The sequence below is a fragment of the Eretmochelys imbricata genome, chromosome 6, assembly GCF_965152235.1.
Source record: "Eretmochelys imbricata isolate rEreImb1 chromosome 6, rEreImb1.hap1, whole genome shotgun sequence".
Taxonomy (NCBI): domain Eukaryota; kingdom Metazoa; phylum Chordata; order Testudines; family Cheloniidae; genus Eretmochelys; species Eretmochelys imbricata.
This window is the reverse complement of record NC_135577.1, coordinates 64971266-64992647: the sequence shown is the minus strand read 5'-3', so window position 1 is coordinate 64992647 and position 21382 is coordinate 64971266. Positions and strand designations below refer to the sequence as shown.

Genomic DNA, 21382 nt, shown 5'->3' with positions numbered 1-21382 from the left:
TTACCTTGTGTAACATAATTGCAACAAACACTATTAACTGGACACTGGTCTGGGAAGTAGAAGCTGCTGCCCCCAATGCAACACCATCAGCTTAATGGGTAGAAAGCCAAAAGAATGCATAAGAGTTCATGGATTATTCATACACATCACAGGGTTTACTCATTTTTCCACTGGCTACCAATATAAAATTGTATATTGCTTTAAAAATAATTCCCCTTACTTACAAAGCCACTCTGAGGTTTGAGGGCAAAATCCCAGTCCTAGTGAAGTCAATGGGAGTTTTGCCACTGACTTCAATACCAGAAGGATTTCAAACTGAGTCGGCTCAGTCTTTGGTATGTCCTAATATAAAACTGGAATAATTCAGGGAACAGAGTTTTAGTAACTAATTTCCAAAGTTATGGAATGTGTTTCCTATCTAAACTTAAAGCTGAAAATCAGTTTTAATCTTAACTAGAATTCTTTGTAAACCTGTAATTACTTTTGGAATTTTGAAATCTCTTACTGGGTAAAAATCAAAAGAAAAACATACAAATCAGTTAACTGGATGTTCATAAAAAACTTCTCTCTTTTTATATAAAACACATGCATTAATGAAACAACACTTTTTGGTTAAAATCAGTTTTATGATGTACATTTACACAGTGCCTTTTATCATGTAGATCTGAAAACATTGTGTGTATATGTATGCATTTACTTCTCTCTCACACACCCCCACACCCCCTCACCCACACACTGAAGTGTAGAGGATTACTTCATGAGCATTTGAGCTAGACAAATTATATATAAACAATAAAGTAATGAAGGAGTTAAAAAGATCATCCCAAATGAGTGTGAATCAAAACCGTAACACTTATATGAAACAGACAAATATTTTGTTTATAGAACAGATTTTTAAAGGAAAAACTGCTTTAAAGAAGTTTTAGAGAACTTTAAAGTAGATACTATTTTTCACAACATCTCCCACTACCATCTGTAAAAATGGCTTATCTTATGACCATGAATCCAAACTGTAAAGATCTTGGAAAGAAAGGGGGAAAAGTATTAACCAATACATTTTAGAAACTTCTAGAAGTTACTTAAGATATACATTTATATAGAGAAAAACTAATGATGACCAATATCTTCCAACCTACCAGGAGTAGAATTAAGTGTTGCCATTTCATTGTTTGTTGTAGGAGAACATACCTACATTTCCAGTGGTTAAATGCACCATTTTCTAACCCCCGTGGTCTGCAAAATATTGGACCTAGAATCAGTCACCGGTCCAGCACTGAATATTGCCCATCCTGCATGCAAGTAATTCCTCTCCACCAAATATGGATTTTTTTCCCCCCGTAAAATTACACCTTTCTTCCCACTCCTCGCCAAGTGGCTGCTCTTTGAAAGTTTCTCAGAGGTTTGGAATTTTAGAAGCGGTCCCAGCGGAGACAGATTAGTGGGCAGACTGAAGATGAGGCAGCCAAAGGTTCAATATAAACAAATAGCTAAATCTAACTTGCATTTAAGTGGTAAAATCCCTGGAACAAGAAGTATCTTTTTTATTAAATGTGTTTAGGATGCCTAACCCATTGTGCACAATTAAAATCCAAATAAATGAATAAATAATTCATTACAAAAGATTTCAACTCCATATGTATGACATAACAAATATTTGTATGTATTGCTTCATCCATCACTGATCAGCAGCCACCACTGGAGTTGGAGCGGCAGATATTTAACAATGCACCACAAGTCTTCAGGAAAAAAAATGAAGAAAAATATTGTATCTAATTAAGACGCCCAGGGACATTTTCGGGAGGCAGAATACTATTTTCATATTCGGATTTAATCAAGCCAATCACTCTGCTTTTGTTTTAAAATGAAACAGAAGATGCAAAAAATTCAAAGCTTTCAAAATATCCTTCATTTTACAGTAGAAGTAATTTACTAAATATATAAAATGGGGACTCACCAGATCCTAAATGACTGATTAAACATACTATAATACTGTTACAGCTGCAGTTATAATAGACAAATTGGTGTCCCCTGCCCCTTAAAATTTTTGGATGAAGTGTTATTTTGCATTGCTAACACTTAACCCCAACTATTTATACATTTAAAAAATTCTCAATGTTGTTTCTTAGCATCTAGAGTAGTTTCTCTCCTACAAAGTTAAAAATCAGGTTTACTGTGATTAAGAATTCTAAAAACCTCCCTAAATCCTCCTTATCTGGCTCATATCTAGACATATATCCCAGTCCTTGTGTGGATTTTTTTCAAACCATTTTTAAACCATGTTCAGTTAGCTCACTTAGGAAAAGATAGAAAATGTGCTTCTAAATACATAAAAAAATGCCCACAGAGCTAGCTATTTTGGTGAATATACAGTAATTATTGCAATTTAAAATTCAAAAGGTTTATTTAAGATAGACAGGAAAAAAGACAGTGACAGAAGATTGCCGCTTACAGATCTTATAGTTATTCAGCCTACCTGCAGCATGGACCACTAGTCCTAGTGTAGTAGTGATTTTGGAATTGCCTGACCTTGCCGCTTCTGGGTCTGAAATAATCATCAGGAAATTAAGCATTAGACAATATAAGATATTAACAAGCGTATGAATCATGCTGGAAGAAAACATATTACAAACACCAAGGCATAATTTCTCAGCTGTGACCCGTTTTTAAACAGTTAAGCAATTACCATAGGTTTCCCAGGCAAACTAGTCAAGACATTGTACACTATCCTTCAGAATTTAAGGGAACATTGACAGGGATATGGAACAGTCATTTTCCCTCATCCTTCTGAAATGAAACTATCATTTGAGATTCTTTACCTTCCCCAACTCAGCACAGAAAGGTAGCTTTAAGCCACCTTTGTACTCAGGATTCTGGGCTACTCCAAGGGCTAGTGCATCTCCCAGCCTAACTAAGAGCAGCCAAGATTTGCTCTAGTTTACATCAGCCTTCCAAATACTGCCTCTGGGCTATTCTACAGTCTGATGCAGTACAGAATGCCCACATTATCATGTGCTATACAGGCCTGCTCCCTCCCACTATGCCCCCTGAGCTGGGGCTGATAGGAAGGGCCACCTATGGCAGTGACTGGACTATGGACAACTCCCTGCTGGCTCCTTGTGGGCTGTTTATGAACCCTATATGCGGTCATACAGACTGAAGCAGATGGCAGAATCCTCCCGTACTCTTTAATGTGGAAAGTGAACATCATGCATAACTGCTTAGGATTGAAGGCAGATGATGGGCCATTCATGTCCGTAATTGTTTGATATCTACTTTTACCTCACCATCTATTTGTAAACTAACTTTTTCTGGAGAAATAAAAAAAACCAACACTCCTATAAATCCAACAGAAGGGGAATTAATCAGTGAAAATTGTAACAGTAGTTGACAGGCCACTGGGAAAAAATATAAAAATATCTGATCCTTTAAATTTCAAGTGGTCAGACAACTTTAACTATATTGCTACTTGACTCTGCTACCTCAACTGGAAGCCTATTCCATCTATTCACACTCAAGTTCAAGAGACAAAGTGGATGAGGTAATATATTTTATTGGACCAACTTCTGTTGTGAAAGCAGACATTTTCTAAAGCTTGTCTTTCACCAGAAGATATTATCCAACCCATCTTGTCTCTCTAAAGCCCTGGGACCAACAGAGCTACAACATCCCTTCAAGTTCTTCTATCATTTAATTCCTCTTAATTTAAACCTATGTCCTTAGTTCTGGACTATCCACCAAACCCAAACAGATGATCACATTTAAAGGTTATACTCCATTCTAACCTCTATAGCTGTCCTATTTTAAGGGAACAGAAAATCTAGTCAACTGAGATAACATTAATGGATAATGAATACCACTGGTTCAAGTCAGGAAAAGGCATTTTATAAATCCCTAACTATTCTGGCAACACTTGCAGTTACTCGGTTATATTTCATGTGGGAGATAAAGCAAAGGCTCAGAAAAATTGTTCCCTATATTGTTCAGTTTTTGAGTCTGTGCATCTTAATAGGTCAAAGACACAAGGTATCCCATTTTCTCCTAACCAGGAAAGAGAAAAAAAAAGCATTGTAAAATATAGAAAACAAGGATTTCAATACAAGTTGGTCAACTGAGTTTCTTGCTAACCTATTTGCCAAGCCTCCATTTGAGAAGCTAAGCTTATAAGCTAACAGAGTCAGTACACAGAGCATCTGTAGGGAAGACTTTTAATCAAGGTGAGAAGCCTATGTGTAGAGGAGGGGAAAGCTAGAAAAGTGAGAGTGTGATAAAAAGTATAAAATATTTACATTAACAAAATCTAAACATAAGCACATTGCTGAACACTGACAAGAAATAAGGATGTAAGTGAAGTGTGATAGAACGGTCATTTCAACAGTATTTTGAGCCACATTTTATTCAAAAGGTTTTTATTGGGGAATAAAATTTCACATAAAAAAACAAATATTTAATGATTTAGTTTTCAGGAAAGATTACCTACATTTTGTTCTGCTGTACACAGAAAACCAGCATGCACTTACAGGGAAACTACTGAGGAAAATTACCAGTGAAAGTCACCATAGCTCTTATGCTTTGTGGCCCATGTGAAGTCCACTGAGGTCAACAGGACCCCATGTGGTTCCAACAGTCAGTCTGTGCAGATCACAGGGGAGGCCTTTCTTCCATGAAAATTTACAGCCTGAACTAAGCCAATATTTTGTTCTCTAAAATGTTTAATTCAAAGCAAGACAATAAAGTAGCTAATGAAGTTAAGGCTCTGGCTCTTCAGTTTTGCTATGCTATGTTGGTGGACTAATCTATTTGTCATATATTAAAACCTACACTGCTTAAAGCCTTAACACACAAAGCTGTTGATCATCTATTATTTCTAAGTAGACTTTCTCTGTCAGCATGAGCACACACTTGAGCATTATGAAGCAAATATTCACATTACGCTGGCTTCCAGCATTGACAGTAACACTGCTTTATTATTTCACATAGCAGACCATGCTTACCTTTATGTTTGTAGAATACAACTAGTTAAATAGAGCCCTCATCCTGACTGGGCACTACTGTATTAAAAATACATAATAAATAATCATATTCTGAAAATACACTTTGTTAATTCATTCTAGTTGCTGCAATGGCTCCAAGGCAAGTGCCAGTCTGGCAGGAGAGGCTTTACTTACCATCTGTAGAGTGCACGTGGGAGCTGCCTATCTGGTCCACCAAAAGCATGAAGACAAAACCAAGGACAAGGGAAACACCAATGTACGCATGTAATTTTGAATGGTCATGACCATGCTCATGCTCAGCTGTTATTTCTGCTGCTTTCTCAGATTCAATCACATTTTGAGTCTCACTGGCCTGATGGTGCTTCCCTAAAGCAGATAAACAGGTTGATTAGAAGTGAGGATCCCAAAGGTGATGTTCTAATATTTTCTGCTCCTTCACTGAGAGCTTTCTTCATACCTGAACTTAATAATATAAAGCGGGAAAGAAAAATAGATTTAGAATTTTTTGTTTTGTTTTTAATGTCCTAGATTATCCCTCTTTGGGGACAAACACTGGCAGAATTTGTATACTTGCTCATCCCCTTCCTTAATATCTTAGTGCAAGGAGGGGAGGAGTGAATCCTCAATAAGAAAGGAGGCTCTATGTTACCTAAAAGCAACATTTGAATACAATCATTATATTTATAAGAATTGCTGTATTATTTTTTAAAATCATAGGTTGCCAACTCTATTAAGGTTTAAAGGGACACTCAAGCACTTTTAGGCCATATATTTGACCTACTTTTAAATAGAACAACACACGGTGAAGGAAATGTCCTTGTAACATCCCATAAAACACATTTATGTTATTTGTTCACTAACAGTCTTAATGAAATTTGAAAAAAGAAAAAGCTTTATAATGAGACTAACCAAACCAAACTCCAAGCATCAGTCCCCACCGAGGCAGGAGTTAACTCAATTACTCCCAGAACCGAGTTGACATCAGTGATACTTGTGCACAAACAACAGAGTACACCAAGACGGGATAAAATTGATGGTACTGTCCTGTTAGGTTATAAGTTTTTGGTTTTGCAATTACAAATGTTTTAGAAAAGCCTAGTATGAATAGAAAAGCTCTCTTTATTTTGTGCAAATTTCAATGAAGACAGTTTCCTGAGGAGCAGGAAAGGGACAGAGATAATAGAAGAACATTGAGCTGGTACATGAGAACCAGAAAGGGAAACTAAAACAGAACCTCACCAGTCTCATTTCATTCTGAAATATTTTTAAATAATGGGGTTTACACTGGGCTCTCCAGATGCAATAGCAGAAATACAGGAGCTAAGTTAAAAACCCATTATTTTTAAATATTTCATAGCTTATTGATAATGAGAAACACCTCTCACTGCAAAAACAACAAGGAGTCCTTTGGGCACCAGAGAGACTAACAAATTTATTTGGGTACAAGCTTTCGTGGGCTAAAACCCACTTCATCAGATGCATGGAGTGAAAAATACAGTAGGCAGGTATAAATATACAGCACATGAAAAGATAGGAGTTGCCTTACCAGGTGGGGGGTCATTGCTAACGAGGCCAATTCAATCAGGGTGGATGTGGCCCATTCCCAACAGTTGACAAGAAAGGGTGAATATCAACAGAGGGAAAATTATGATTGAATTGGCCTCATTCGCACTACAAAAGTAATTTTCCCTCTGTTCCCCAGTGCAAGACAATTTAGTTCTGGGGTGCAAAGCTGGCGAGCTCAGGGGAATTGGCTGGAGCCTCCCTATTGATAGTTCATGAGTGGCTGGGAGATCATTTGTGTAACACAGTTGGATGTGTCCACGCCTGTGGATGTCTGTGTAAGTGCAGTGCTTACCAGAGCATGACCTCAACATGAGTGTGAGAAGCAGCCCAGGTTGGTGGGTTTGAAGGGCACAGTGGTCCCAAAATCCAGGTTGCACCCCAAGGACCCCGTCACAACATTTGAAGTTATAATATAGCCCAAAATATGGAAGTCAGACTTTACTAAAACATGCATTTAACCATACTTAAAAGCCCCAAGTATATTCACAAAAATGAAGCTGTTTCAGTTTCTTGATAATATGACCCTAGTCATCTCAGCTGCCTTTCGTTGTTTAGGTGGGAAAAAAACAATAATGGAAGCATGGTGATTAGTTTAAGCAAAGTTCTGGGGGGTCAGAAGTTTTGGGTTTTGTTCCTGACTACAACGTGACCTCGGGCATGTCATTTAACCTCTTTGAACCTCAGCTAACTCATCTATAGAAATACTGTACACTTCCATAGCACAGATCACCTGAATCTCTAAAAAGTACTTTATAGATAGCTGCACCTGTTTTGCTATCTTGCCAAATCAGTGACTGAGTCAGAAGCTCTGAGATATAGTCCTGACTCCCAGTCCCCATTATAGCCTCTAGATAGAACTTGATGCCTCCATCACAAAACAGGGATACTAATTCTGAGTGTGTTTGCTAGGTTTACTTAGAATTTGTAAAGCACTTCAAGATCCTCATAGGAAAAGGTGCAACAGAAGTACTAAGTAGGATATTGTGCTGAATCCAACCTTTGTCTCTTGTAACATTATTATAATTATTTTGTAAGGTTTTTTTCCCCAGAACACATAATTAATGTATATTCAGAAGGGCGACTCCATATTTTCATGAAAATTCTTAGGGGGGGATTTGTTTTAAAATGAATTTAAATGAAGCATTTTGCAACGCTTCAATGCCCTGCAAAATGTATGCATGGTGACTTTGAACAAAGAGGTGTCTGTGGCACACAAGACGTTCTACAGCCTCCTGAAGAAACAGTTAGCTGTGGATGATGAAATCATTGGGTAAGTCTGGGTGGGTTTTTTTTGCTTCAAACTATTGAATAATATTGAATATTGTTTTCTATTATGAGGTCTTCTGGCTTAATTAAATACTAATGGCCTCTTGAGGACAGCAGCCACCGTTGGAGACATCTGGGACAACCTGAGCAAAACATAATGATGTCTCACTGCTACTCTTTCTATGAATTAAATGGACCTTTCAACAGATCACTTCGGGGGAGGGAGTGGGACTCTATGTGCAAATGGTCAGTTATACCCTGTGCACAGATCCTTTAATTTGCAGTTAAAGGGACACTGTCCAGTTTATTGCTGTTTTTTCCACTCTTCCTATATCTCCATCTGGTCCCTTTGCACTGCTCAGGCATTACACTTGTATGAATCTCTGTCTTGTCTTTGTGTCTTCTCTTATGCTGTTCCCTAAGCTTGAAACTGTCTCCTTGATTTTTCATGCCACTAAAACACCTTTTCTTCTTTCAATCTTCCTTAAAAGCACTGCTTCTGGAAGACCTTCAAACAATAACCCAAAAACAAAATACAAACCAACTTTAAGGGAAAACAGACTATGTTTAACTTTCTGGTACTTATACACTAGCACAAGACAGCAAAGTTTGTGTTGGAACACTGCAGTGGAAAGTGTATTGATTAAGCAAACTTTCCACTGGAATTTTAAAAGATGTAAGGAAAACATTTTATTTGCTTTGGTTTTGTAAGACTCTCAGGCTTTTACAAAAGCTTCATTAGGGCCAAATATAACCTGACTGTGTATCTTTAAAAATAGTCAAAGGTATGAACAGACAACTGGAATAAAGAGAAGAGAACACAGTCCATTTCTTAATCTAGCACTTCAATAAGTTTTAGATAGAGGACAAAAGCAAAAGAATTAAATTTTAGGCCTGCTAGACAGCACATAGAAATTAACAGCAATAGGGATATTAATCAGAGCGGATTATTTGATCAGAGCATTGGAATTTCTTTCTCAATAGCAAAACAGACCTGGCTTTGACACAATCAATAAGCACTGAAGAAATTTTGGCTACAGATGGTGAATGGGTCTGCTACCACCATTACTTAACTGAAAAGCTGAGAAAGCAATATATTTGTTTGTTTCCTCTATATGTTGAGTTTGTCAATTTCCTATTTACTGGGCTTTACATACAGCAACAGAGGAGAGAAAAATATATAGCAAAAAAGCATCTGTAAACCACAACACTTACTGGGGGGCCTCAGGGATAGATGTAGTATCCTTTAGTTTTCTGGTTTATTTTTTAATAAACTTTAAGTTAATTGAAGTTGAGAGTTTTCCTTTAAATTTGTCCAAAATTCTTGGAAACTAACTCCAAAATCCCATCTCACTCTAACAAAGTCTCATTTTGTGAAGGTCATCTTCGATTTGGCATCCAAGTGCACAATGTTCTATACTGAAATTATGGCCCAAGGACTGTTATGAAAAGAAAATGCTGCATTTGGAGGAGTTTTGGGGGCTTAGATAAACACAGATGTGATACATTTGTTGCACAAAGATTAACTCATTAGATTTACCAATTTTAGGCCAAATGATATTACTGCCATCAGCATGGCCAAGAATTAGTGTCCCTTTAGGACACTTCAAGACACAAATGAAGTCTTTATCAAGTGTTTCACTAATTTTTCAGTGGAAAGACAAGGATGACTAGATAAGAGTCAAGCAGAATGTGGTTACTTCTGGGTAGCATACAGTGAAACTAGCTGTTCAAACAGGTGTATTGATTCATTAATAAAAACTAGACACATCATGATGTGTTGTTTGCTCATTTTTCAGCCCTTGAGATCAAACACGAAAAGTTAGTTACATACTATTTTAACTGTGCACTGACCTCATAGACTAAGGTCAGAAGGGACCATTATGATCATCTAGTCTGATCTCCTGCAGAACGCAGGCCACAGAATCTCACCCACCCACTCCTGTGAAAAACCTCTCACCTATGTCTGAGCTACTGAAGTCCTCAAATCATGGTTTAAAGACCTCAAGGTGCAGAGAATCCTCCAGCAAGTGACCCGTGCCCCACGCTGTCCCATACTATTCACTGATATTATTAGATTGTTTCATTTGTATGCATACTGTCTAGTTATGCAGTTTTTAATCCCGGTCAGTCCAATTGCCTGCTCCATTCTAGCCACTTTAAATAAAAATTGGAAATCCCAGCTCTTCACAGCAACATCATGAATTTTCTGATACTGACATAACTGACCAATAGACATTCAACTATGCTGATTTACACCAGATGATATTTGAACCACTGTTTCTCCATTTTGGAGAGAACTAGGCTCTCTTACCTCCTCTGTATAGCACCTGCATTCATGCTGTATGTACTTGGTTTAAATAATGAGTCACCTGTGTTCACACTCTCTCTCCTCCTCTCTAAGAATACAGTGTTAACAGATCTTTCTTTAAAGGACTCTGCTCTGGCTGAAAGAATGTCATTGAAAAAGCTTTGAACCTTCTTTTTGCTCCTTCTACGGATCTTAGAATGGATCAATTTACAGAAATGGACTTGTATCACTTATTTTCCTTGGACTTTTTTCAAAGACAAATGCCAAAATCTGTAACAATGCACTTTATTTTCACCTATCCTCTCCTCCTCTTCAGTCTTTTCTGCCCCTTCTTTTCCTCTCACTCTTCCTCTCCTCCACCTTTAATTCTTTGTGTGGTATTTTAGAAAAGGTTCCCTGAAAGAGTATATTCCATTTAATTAGGGCTGTCAAATTATTTAAAAAAAATAATCGCAATTAATCGCAAGTTTTAAAAAATAATCATGATTAATCGCAGCTTTAATCTCACTGTTAAACAATAACAGAATACTAATTTAATTTTATTATAAAATATTTTGGATGTTTTTATACATTTTCAAATATGCTGATTTTAAGTACAACACAGAATACAAAGAGTACAGTGCTCACTTGATATTATTTTTGATTACAAATATTTGCACTGTAAACATTTTTTTAAAAAGTCAAAGCAAAAAGGGGCATACAAATGTTTTGCATATCTGGCACGTAAATTCCTTGCAACGCTGGCTACAATAGTGACATGAGAACTCCTGTTCTCACTTTCAGGTGACATTGTAAAGAAGAAGAGGGCAGCATTATCGCCGGTGAACGTAAACAAACTTGTTTGTTTTGGCGATTGACTGAACAAGGACTTGTAGGCTCTAAAGTTTTATATTGTTTTGTTTTTGAGTGCAGTTATGAGAAAAAAATAATTCTACATTTTTAATTGCACTTTCATGATAAAGAGATTGTACTATAATACTTGTATGAGGTGAACTGAAAAATACTATTTCTTTTGTTTATCTTTTTACAGTGCAAATATTTGTAATAAAAAACAAGTAAGCACTGTACATATTATATTGTGTTGTAAATGAAATCAACATATTTGAAAATGTAGAAAAACATCCAAAAATATTTATAATAAACTTAAATTGGTATTCTATTATTGTTTTACAGTTTGACTAAAACTGATTAATTGTAACTTTTTTAAATCTAGTTAATTTGTTTTGCATCAATCACTTGAGTTAACTGCGATTAATTGATAGCCCTACATTTAATTTTTTTAAAATATAATCACACACAATTCCAAGGGAACAATATAAGCCAATGTTTCGTTTTATCAAGGTTTATTTTCTGCATTTTTTTCCCTTTTAGCTGTATAAACAGAAATGATTTTTATAGGCTGTTTTTCTTGTACGTTACTTTGCTATTTAAAGTCAAAAATAAAAATTCGGAAAATACACTGCCAATCAGCATGTGTTTTTTTTATATCTAGCCCAGATCAGTTTGTGTGCATGAACCTTCTCAAAAAAAGGTGAGCTACAATGTTCAATTCAAGAAAACATTCCCTGTTCTGTTTAGATTAGTAAATCAATTCCATTGCCACAGAAACAGACCTCTTAAAAAGAAAATCAATTTTGTTTTAAGATGTATTTGAAAAGTTTTGAAGTTTAAATATATGTTCTGTTTTTTGCTTGGGATCACAGACTTTATGAAGAAAAAAGCTTTATAGTTCATCTTTACTTAATAAAATCTGTAAGATTTGTGAGTAATAGTTCCGTGGGTTGGCGGGGAATGCTCACAGTACCTAATCACTCTGCAGACACACTACAGCAGAGTACGCTTGGGAATACTGACTGTCTACAGCAGAGGTGGGCGAACTGTGGTCCGTGGGCCACATCTGGCCCACGGGACCATCCTGCCCAGCCCCTGAGCTCCTGCTCCCGTGCGGTCCTCCATCCCCCGCAGCCTCAGCGCGCTGCGAGCGCTCTGGCCCGCTGCTCCTCCGGGGTGGCAAAGCTGGCTCTAGTGGGGCTGCGAGCTCCTGCTGCTCTGAGCAGCATGGTAACCGGGCGGGGGGGGCGGGGCGGGGGTGGATGGGGTGGAGGTTCAGGGTGGGGCAGTCAGGAGACAGGAAACAGGGGGCATTGGATAGGCATGAGAGTCCCAGGGGGGTGCCTGTCAAGGGGGCAGGCTGTGGATAGGGGTCGGGGCAGTGAGGGGACAGGGACCGGGGGGGGTTGGATGGAGGGTGTGGTCCCGGGGGGCCTGTCTGGGGGCAGGGGTGTGGATAGGGGTCGAGGCAGTCAGGGGACAGGGAGGGTTGGATGGGGGTGGGGTCCCTCAGGGGGCAATTGGGGCAGTGGTCCCAGGAGGGGGTGGTCAGGGGACAAGGAGCAGAGGGGTTGGATGGGTGGGGAGTTCTGCGGAAGGGCACTCAGGGGGCGGGAAGTGGGAGGCGGGGGATAGGGGGCAGGGGCCAGGTTGTTTGGGGAGGCACAGCCTTCCCTACCCGGCCCTCCATACAGTTTCACAAATCCGATGTGGCTCTTGAGCCAAAAAGTTTGCCCACCCGTGGTCTACAGCCATGTTATGATTGCACCAGTCAGGCCTTTCCAGTGATATACCAACTCACAGTTTGGACCACCCCACTAAAAATAGAATCCCTATAAACCATTATGTCTAAAAACAATTCTGCTTTTAAAACACAGGGGAGAAAGAACACCTGATGCATTGGGACCTGGAGCAGCACATCTTTTCTTTATTCTTTTCTTCTAATAGGAACTTTAAAAAAAAAATAGCGGTGGTACACATTACATAAAAGCAGTTTTGGGGGTGGGTCAAGCTAATAAGCCAGACGATCATAGACCACTCCAGGGCGTGCATTAATAGGCTACTGACTGCACTTCTCCAACAGTTGATGGTACAAGGCCACTGATCTTGTGCCTCACAACATACCCAAGGTTGTACTAATAGCCTATCACTGCACAGCCTAGAGTGAACATTGCTGTATTAATCAATTTGTTATGTTAGCATAGTGAGAAAGAGGCATCAGTGAATAATTTCTGTGTCTCAATGACAGATACAAATATCCTTCTAGATACATGCAGTCTCTGTCATGCAAAAATCAGATTCAAACTTAGTTAAACATGGCTGCATATGTGAAAGTAGAATCAAATAAATTTAGAGCTAAGACTAAAAATCTTCTTAGCTGACCTTTCAGACTTAATGAGTGAAGGAAAACAAGCCAGATCAGATTCTTATGCTTAATTCTGAATGCCTTACTTTTGTAAGTGGACTCTTTATCTTTTATAACGACCTTCATGGCTGAGTCTATGTAAGTGGGTGCAGCTCTCTACAACTTTATCTTCACACGTAATACACACAGTTTCTGCAGTAATATTAGGATTAACTCATTTTTCCTTGATTTATTAGTTCTAGTTCTCTTCTATTTGCCCTAAAAAGGGAGACAAAGGATCAAGATTTGATTTGTAACCTGAGCAACACTGAAGGGACCTAAATTCTGGGCTGAAATCACTGTATCTGAAAAAAATAACTCTTAATGTTACTTAAATAATTTCTTTACGGCTAGATTGGCTTTGTGCAGGGCATTTCATGTTAGAAATTTAGTTTAAGATAGCATTAATGCATACTGTAAGTTTCCCAGTTATGTATTTTACTTCAATATGGATGGACAATATGCATGAACTGCTGTGTAAATAGGAAGAGACAGAATTTTTCAAATGCCTCTGATTTACTTGATAGTTTAATGGGTCAGCTCAGCTCACTGAAGGTGTCAAGCCTTGGCAATAAACCGACCAAAAATTTAATGAGAAAAATATAAGTGCTCCCAATAACGTTATCTGCTGCTAATCATAACAAAGAGAAATAATGTGTTGCCCACTTAAGATTAAAATGGAATGGATCACAAACCCTCAACTGAAGTGCAGTATAGTGAGATGCTACAACAAACATACAGATTGGAAAGTGTATGAACACATGAATAAATAGTTAATGTTATTGCAAGATTCTATGTTTATTAAATACGAATAATTTTAAGTTACATGAAAGGCACTAGACAAGCCTAAAATACACAGACTATAAAGTAGGTTAAATAAGTGCAAATGGTAGAAATGAAAAATATATTCTTCTCCAAAACATGTAAGAGGAAAGCACAGAGATATCAAGAAAAACAAAAAAACACCTTACTATGGTATCATATAGTTCTCACCCACTGATATGCAGTAGCAGAATTGGTACTTCAAACATGTTTGAAAAGTCCTCTAGAGTCCCATCTTCCACATCTTGACATTTCTTTGTATTAGGATCCAGTGCGCTGCTGCCACCCACCTTTGACTGAATTACTGATCTTAAATCTACTCAAAACCTGTGTCATACAACTGTAAAAGCACCTCAAGCTCCAATGAGGATTAGAATGCACTCGAATGAGAGATGATGGGCATTACCTGATATAACTAAGGGATGGTATAACTGGTACAGTTATCCAAGACTTTTGGGCTTCAAGGATACCCTAAGCCTATGTCTCTCTAAAGACATGTACTTTCACTTAACAAAAAAAATCAGTAGGCCTCAAACAATTTTGCCAATTAGTTTAACAGGCAATTTTGGCCTGTTAAACTAATTAGCAAAATTGTTTGAGGCCAACTGAGCTTAGAAAGTTCTTCAGCTACAAGGGAGTGAGACTCTTTTGCAAGATAAAAATATATGGAGATCTATAAAACACCACTGATAGTGACTGCAATAACCAAAAGAGACCTAAACCACAGAAAGCAGCAGCTTATAAACACAAATTAAATCTTTTTCAAAGGCAATTCCTTTTGTCCATTATGTCCATTGTTTGAGGTTTAAGCAAGAGATCAACTTTAATTATTCTCAGAGTAAGAAACTCTACTTGTGCCTTTCTGGCTTATCAACTGTCTTGCACAAGGACATAGATCAGGCTGGTTTTTTTCTCACCCTCCAAAATGTCTTCATAAAGTGCATGTACTCCTTCAGGCACAATTACCGCCAAGGCAGTTCCGCAGAGGAGCCCAGCACCCAGAACTGTCACCAGCTTTAACCTTTCCTGCAAGGAAGCATAAAACAAGTAACACTCTTTAGTAATGAAAAAAAAACCTCTCCTATTCCCCAACAAAAACCAAGAACTTTAACATTTGGGATCAATATTTTTGCTCAAGAGTGTTGAAAAGACCAGTAGCATGAGAAATCATAGCTCCTGATCCACAGATCAAGGTAGGATGGATGCAATGCATGTTTCCCTTGCGATGTTTTAGAGATTACTTTAATCCAGTGTTAAGTGAGATTTGTCATCCATAGACTCACTTCTGAGCTTTTTCTGCATACACTGCCAAACACTATTGAACACACACTACTTACTTTACGCTGGAGTAAACTTACTTCATGCAGTTCTGCTCAACAACTCAGTGCTTCATAAGATTTGTTACTTTGAATGACAAAGTAGGGTGGATAGAAGACAATGCTTTTTAAAAAAATATATAATTGGATTATTTTATTTAAATACATTTTTCTCTTTAAAACTAAACCTATTTAAAACTAAATTTGAAATTACGATAGCTGACATAAAGGCCTAATTTTACCATAATCTATTAAAATAATTTAGATTAAATAAAAAATATTCAAGAAGTACATTTGCTGCTGAAGTATTAAAGAAAGTAAAACCACTGAACTGGTTGAAGTCATTGGCTAAGCACCTGGAACCAGTCTGTTGAAGTGCTAAACCAACTTTTGACAGAACTATCCTCTTCTGCAGGTGCAGAGAGAGTATTTTCTTCATTTCAGTTTATTCAGCTAGCTCAGTTTGATGACTAATTAATTCAATGTTAAGAACATAACTGGGAGTTGAAAAGCAAGGAAGCTTGTGAATTCAAATGAGGTGCAAGAGGGTGAGATCTACTAGTTCTAAAATCTTGAAGGATGTGATGACCAGAAATAATAAGTTCAATTCACTAAATACAGATAATATAGTTTAATAAATCAGTTAGTTTTAAATACAAAACATTTTGATAAACTTTATGTATGCATCATATTTACAGTAGTTTTATTTAATAAAAACAATTAAAATGCCATTTGTGAATTTTAACTGAATTCCAATTTCCATCCAAATGCAGATTGACACAAATCAGAAGCAAAAATTTAATCATCTAGTAAAGAAGAAATGTAACATTCACTGTTTTCTAATGCAATAAAAATATAAAATTTAAAAATCTGAATAAATGTATGTTCAGCTATATAATTGGTTAAATACATGTGCAGAGATATACTGTATCCTCCTGGTTAGCAAAAGAGAGGACCAAATTTAGTGTAAAGGTTATATTTAGTTGCAAACCAATGTGTTTTAATGGTTACCAAACAATAAGAATCACCTTTTTTAGAAAAATCATAAAAAGTACAAATGCACATCACGATTAAAATTGATTATTATTGATTAAATCAAAATTTCCTGCTTGCTGATTTAAATCATGAGTAAAAGCAGTGATTGATATCAATCTACCCTGTCAGAAAAACACAAAGGGTTAAAATCTGCCAATCATTTAGGATTCCCTCCCTTCCCCCCACAAAAGCGAGGTCTATTAGTCTACAGTACAGTTCCCCAAGAGAGTGGTAACAGATGAATAGATTGCGATCCCTTCTAATTTATATGGATTTAGAAAAAGTTAGCTGTTTTTCATGTATGCCTGATAGATTCCAAAGCAGTATAAAAAAAAAAGATTATAAAAGAGTAGGGAAAAAATGATCCACAAAACTTTACGATATATATTTTCATTCCAGAAACTGAATTTCATAACTTTACATTCTTAAAGGTTAATAAACAGTTGGAATAGCAATGTGTACTGTCAGCATCTCTAACTCAGACAATTTTGAGCAGGAAATGAAAATGAAAGATGTCCTCTTCTTTGATAAATAAGGGCAGCTGACAAGCAATGAAATGGGAAATACCTGCAGTAGAAAGGACTATTTTACTTGATAATGAAGATTACTCTAAACCCCGGCTGCCAGATCCACTGAGGTGAATACTGTTTATGCATGTATGAGTTTCGAAGGATCAAATTTGAAGGATCAGCAGCCCAATTTTGACAGAATCAGGTTTATACTTTCAGAGCCATTCAAGCAAGGCCATTTTTGAGGTGTCCCCCTACAAATGATACTCCTTATTTTTGTCCATTGTAAAAATCCAAATTTTTGCCCTATGAAGCCAAAACCTACTCTGCAATGTTAAAACCAAAAAATAATAATGTACTATTAATACAGCATACAACTTGTTGACTATTGCTCTTTAATGAGGCTAGATTATAGAAACAGAGTAAAAAATACCCTTTATAACTTATTTTTTGAATTATGGTAGCACCTAAAAACCCTGATCAGAATCAGGAGCCCAACTGTAGTAGACCAGGGTGTCAAATATACACCTGGCCAGCAAGGTGTATTTATAAAGCCTGCAGGATATATCCAGACTGTGCAGAAACTCAGCTTTCATTTAAAAAACAAAGGAAATTTCTAGACTTCATGGATGCAGAGATAACTTTCTAAACATAAACAGAGTGTAACTGATAAAGTGATATCTGCCTGAATCCAGTTTGAAACAACAATGTAGGGGGAAATCCTCTGTTCTCTATTAATCTAGAGTGTCAACTCTACACCCCAATCATGATATTTCAATGTCAACATTAACTGTTAATTGCTGATCATTTTAATAGATGGACTGGGAAGGAGCTGGGATTGAAAGCCCCATGCTGGAGGCAACTGAAGGTTGCTATCAGCAAGGAAATGTACAGGAAAAAACAGAGAAGACTCACAAAAACAAGGAAGAGGGAGAGAAAGAGAGGATGGAGGATAAGAAAGGAAAAGAAACAAATCAGGAATAGCAGCGGGCCTAAAAGGGAGCATACTGCCTCAATGCGTGATTAATGTAACAAGGCACTAAACAGCTAATAAATAATATGTTGAGTTACTACATGAAGGCCACATGCTCCCTTTGAACCCTGTGCAAACCTCCCATTGACAAGAGTGGGCATTCTGCTCTGAATTATTAGGAATATATAGCCCTGAATTTCTCTCTGCCCATTGATCATAGCTGTATAAGGGGATTTGCCCTCCTCATCTCCAAATGCATTTCACATCTTGTGCTAACCACAGTACAAAGTGTAAAAAAATGGTCCTAATACCAAAAAACTTCCAATCTAAATGACAAGAGATGCAACAAGTGAGGCAACCAGAAGGAATGGAGAAAGTAGACAAGGGAAATAGTTATTAGATAACCCAGACACAGCTAAATAGCTGACAGTTATATTTAAAAAAAGGGGGCGGGGGAGAAGACATCTCAGAGGTACCTACTGACCATCTACCTAGCTTATGAGCAACATAGCTAGCAGCTTCCCCAGATACTGTGCTAAAGAGAAGTCCTGATGACATATTTGAATGAGGACAGAGTAGTGTCTTTACGAACCAATTCAGAATGTACTCAATGCATGAGTGACAGCATACTTAAAAAAAAAAAAAAAAAAAAAAGCCCAAAAGTCTTCATGGGAGGAGTGGACAAAAGGATAACCAAGGCGGACACTGACAGTAAAATGGACACCACACAAATCGAGAGAGGATCAATTCAGCTGTGTTAAATTGTGAAGGGTAAGACTAAGAATCAGAAGTCAATATTTGATGTGGCAGCAAAGAGGGAAACCAGTAGGCGATTTCAGAGAGGGGAGCCACATGAAGAGAATGACGACCCAGGAAGATTAGCAGCTGCATTTTAAATGGAGCTGAGGGGAGCAAAATGGTTATCAGGAAAGCCAGAGAGAAGGTGGGTTCTATAGCCAAGGCAGCAGATGAAGAGGGTTTGGATGGAAGTTTTAGCAGCATGGGCAGAGAGAAAAGGGTAGGATTTTATAGATTTTATAGAGGGAGATAAGGCAGGATTTGAATGCTGCCTACATGTGCAGGTTTAGAGAGGATGGAGATGAAAATGACACCTAGGTTGTAGGACTGCTGCTGGTGAATGAACCAATATGCAACATAGCTTGTTCACCTATAGATGATACTGGTGCTGAATAGCAGTGGTAACAGTAACAAAAACAAATGTACATAACTCAGATATGTAGGGAGTGCAGTGGCAGCCAAAAAAGCTAACAATGTTAGGAACCATTTTAGGAAAGGGATAGATAAGAAGACAGTAAATATCATAATGCCTCTACATACATCCATGGTAAGCCCATATCTTGAATACTGTGTGCAAATCTGATTGCCCCATCTCAAAAAAAAAAGATACCTTAGAAATGGAAAAGGTACAGAGAAGGGCAACAAAAATGATTAGGGGTATGGAACAGCTTCCGTATGAAGAGAGATTAATAAGCTTGGAATTAATAAAGTTTTCATCTTGGAAAAGATGACTGAGAGGGAATATAGAGGTCTATAAAATCTTTACTGGTATGGAGAAAGTGAATAAGGAAATGTTATTTACTCCTTCATGTAACACAAAAACCAGGGGTCATCCAATGAAATTAACAGGCAACAGGTTTAAAAACAAACAAAAGGAAGTACTTCTTCACACAGTGCACAGTCAACCTGTGGAACTCATTGCCAGACGATATTGTGAAGGCCAAAACAATAGTCGGGTTCAAAAAAAGAACTAGATAAGTTCATGGAACATAGATCCATCAATAGCTATTAGCCAGGATGGTCGGGGATGCAACAGTATGTTCTGAGTGTGCCCTAGCCCTGGTCTACACTATGAGTTTAGGTCGAATTTAGCAGCGTTAGATTGATTTAACCCTGCACCTGTCCACACGAAGAAGCCATTTTTGTTGACTTAAAGGGCTCTTAAAATAGATTTTTGTACTCCTGCCCGACGAGGGGATTAGCGCTGAAGTTGACATTGCTGGGTCAAATTTGGGGTAGTGTGGAAGCAATTCAACAGTACTGGCCTCCGGGAGCTATCCCAGAGTGCTCCATTGTGACCGCTCTGGACAGCACTTTCAACTCAGATGCACTGGCTAGATACACAGGAGAAGCACTGGGAACTTTTGAATTTCATTTCCTGTTTGCCCAGCGTGGCAAGCTCATCAGCAGAGGTGACCATGCAGTCCCAGAATCGCAAAAGAGCTCCAGCATGGACCGAACGGGAGGTACTGGATCTGATCACTGTAAGGGGAGATGAATCCGCGCTATCAGAACTCCATTTCAAAAGATGAAATGCCAATATATTTGAAAAAATCTCCAAGGTGGTAGTCTCACGCAACAGGGATGAGGATTTACGGGACGAGGAAGACTATGAGGAGGAGGAGGACAGCACACAACAGGCAAGTGGAGAAATCGTTCTCCCCGACAGCCAGGAACTGTTTATCACCCTGGAGCCAATACCCTCCCAAGGCGGGCTCCCGGACCATGAAGCCGGAGAAGGCACCTCTGGTGAGTGTACCTTTGTAAATATAATACATGTTTTAATAGCAAGCGTGTTTAATGATTAATTTGCCCTGAAGACTTGGGATGCATTCGCGGCCAGTACAGCTACTGGAAAAGTCTGTTAACATGTCTGGGAATGGAGCGGAAATCCGCCAGGGACATTATTAAGGGGACATTCAGAGGTGGCCTTTCCTGCTGGGCTGTTTGCCTGTGGCTGAAAAGAAATCCTCCCTGCTTTTAGCCACACGGTGGAGGGGGGGCCCGTTCACGCTGAGCTGTTTGTGTTTGGCTGGCAGGGATCTTCCCTGATATTAGTCACGCGGTAGGGAGAGGTGCTTGGTATGGGAAAGGACGGCGCTGCTGTTTGAAACCATTCCCACATGTTATGGAGGTTGAAGAAGCTGAAAGACTGTGGTTTACAATGGCTGCCTGCAAGCCGAATTCTGTTGCCCAGCCCTGCGTGTGTGATCTCTCACACCAAACCAGCAGGCCCTCAATGTAAGAGGCAAAATGCGACCTTGTACCAAAAGCACATGTGCTATGTAATATTAACAACTTGGTTCACCGTGAAAGAGTCTACTCATTGTTCTCTAAACTGTGTCTATTTAAATACTGCTCTCCCCCTTTTTCCTCCAGCAGTTGCAAATATTTCAACGCTCTGTCCCAGAGGCTAGTGCAGATAAGAAGGCGAAAAAAAATGCACTCACGATGAAATGTTCTCTGAGCTCATGCAGTCCTCCTGCACTGAAAGAATGCGTGGAGGCAAACAATGGCAGAGTCCAGGAAACAGAAAATGAATGAGAGGACAGGAGGGACG

The 21382-nt window shown here is 38.3% G+C and overlaps 1 protein-coding gene across 2 annotated transcripts in view; it reads right to left on the bottom strand.

Moving 5' to 3' along the window:
- The window catches only part of SLC39A9 (solute carrier family 39 member 9), a 37887-nt gene that overhangs the window by 9177 nt on the left and 7328 nt on the right, over positions 1-21382 (bottom strand). The window contains exons 2-5 of one of the 2 annotated variants that reach the window (XM_077818735.1): positions 15109-15217; positions 5166-5357; positions 2474-2542; positions 5-90 (exon numbers count right to left, since the gene is read on the bottom strand). In XM_077818735.1, coding sequence (XP_077674861.1) covers positions 5-90; positions 2474-2542; positions 5166-5357; positions 15109-15217 — 456 coding nt within the window. The remainder of the gene's footprint in view (positions 1-4; positions 91-2473; positions 2543-5165; positions 5358-15108; positions 15218-21382) is intronic. The other variant, XM_077818736.1, reaches the window with a different exon arrangement.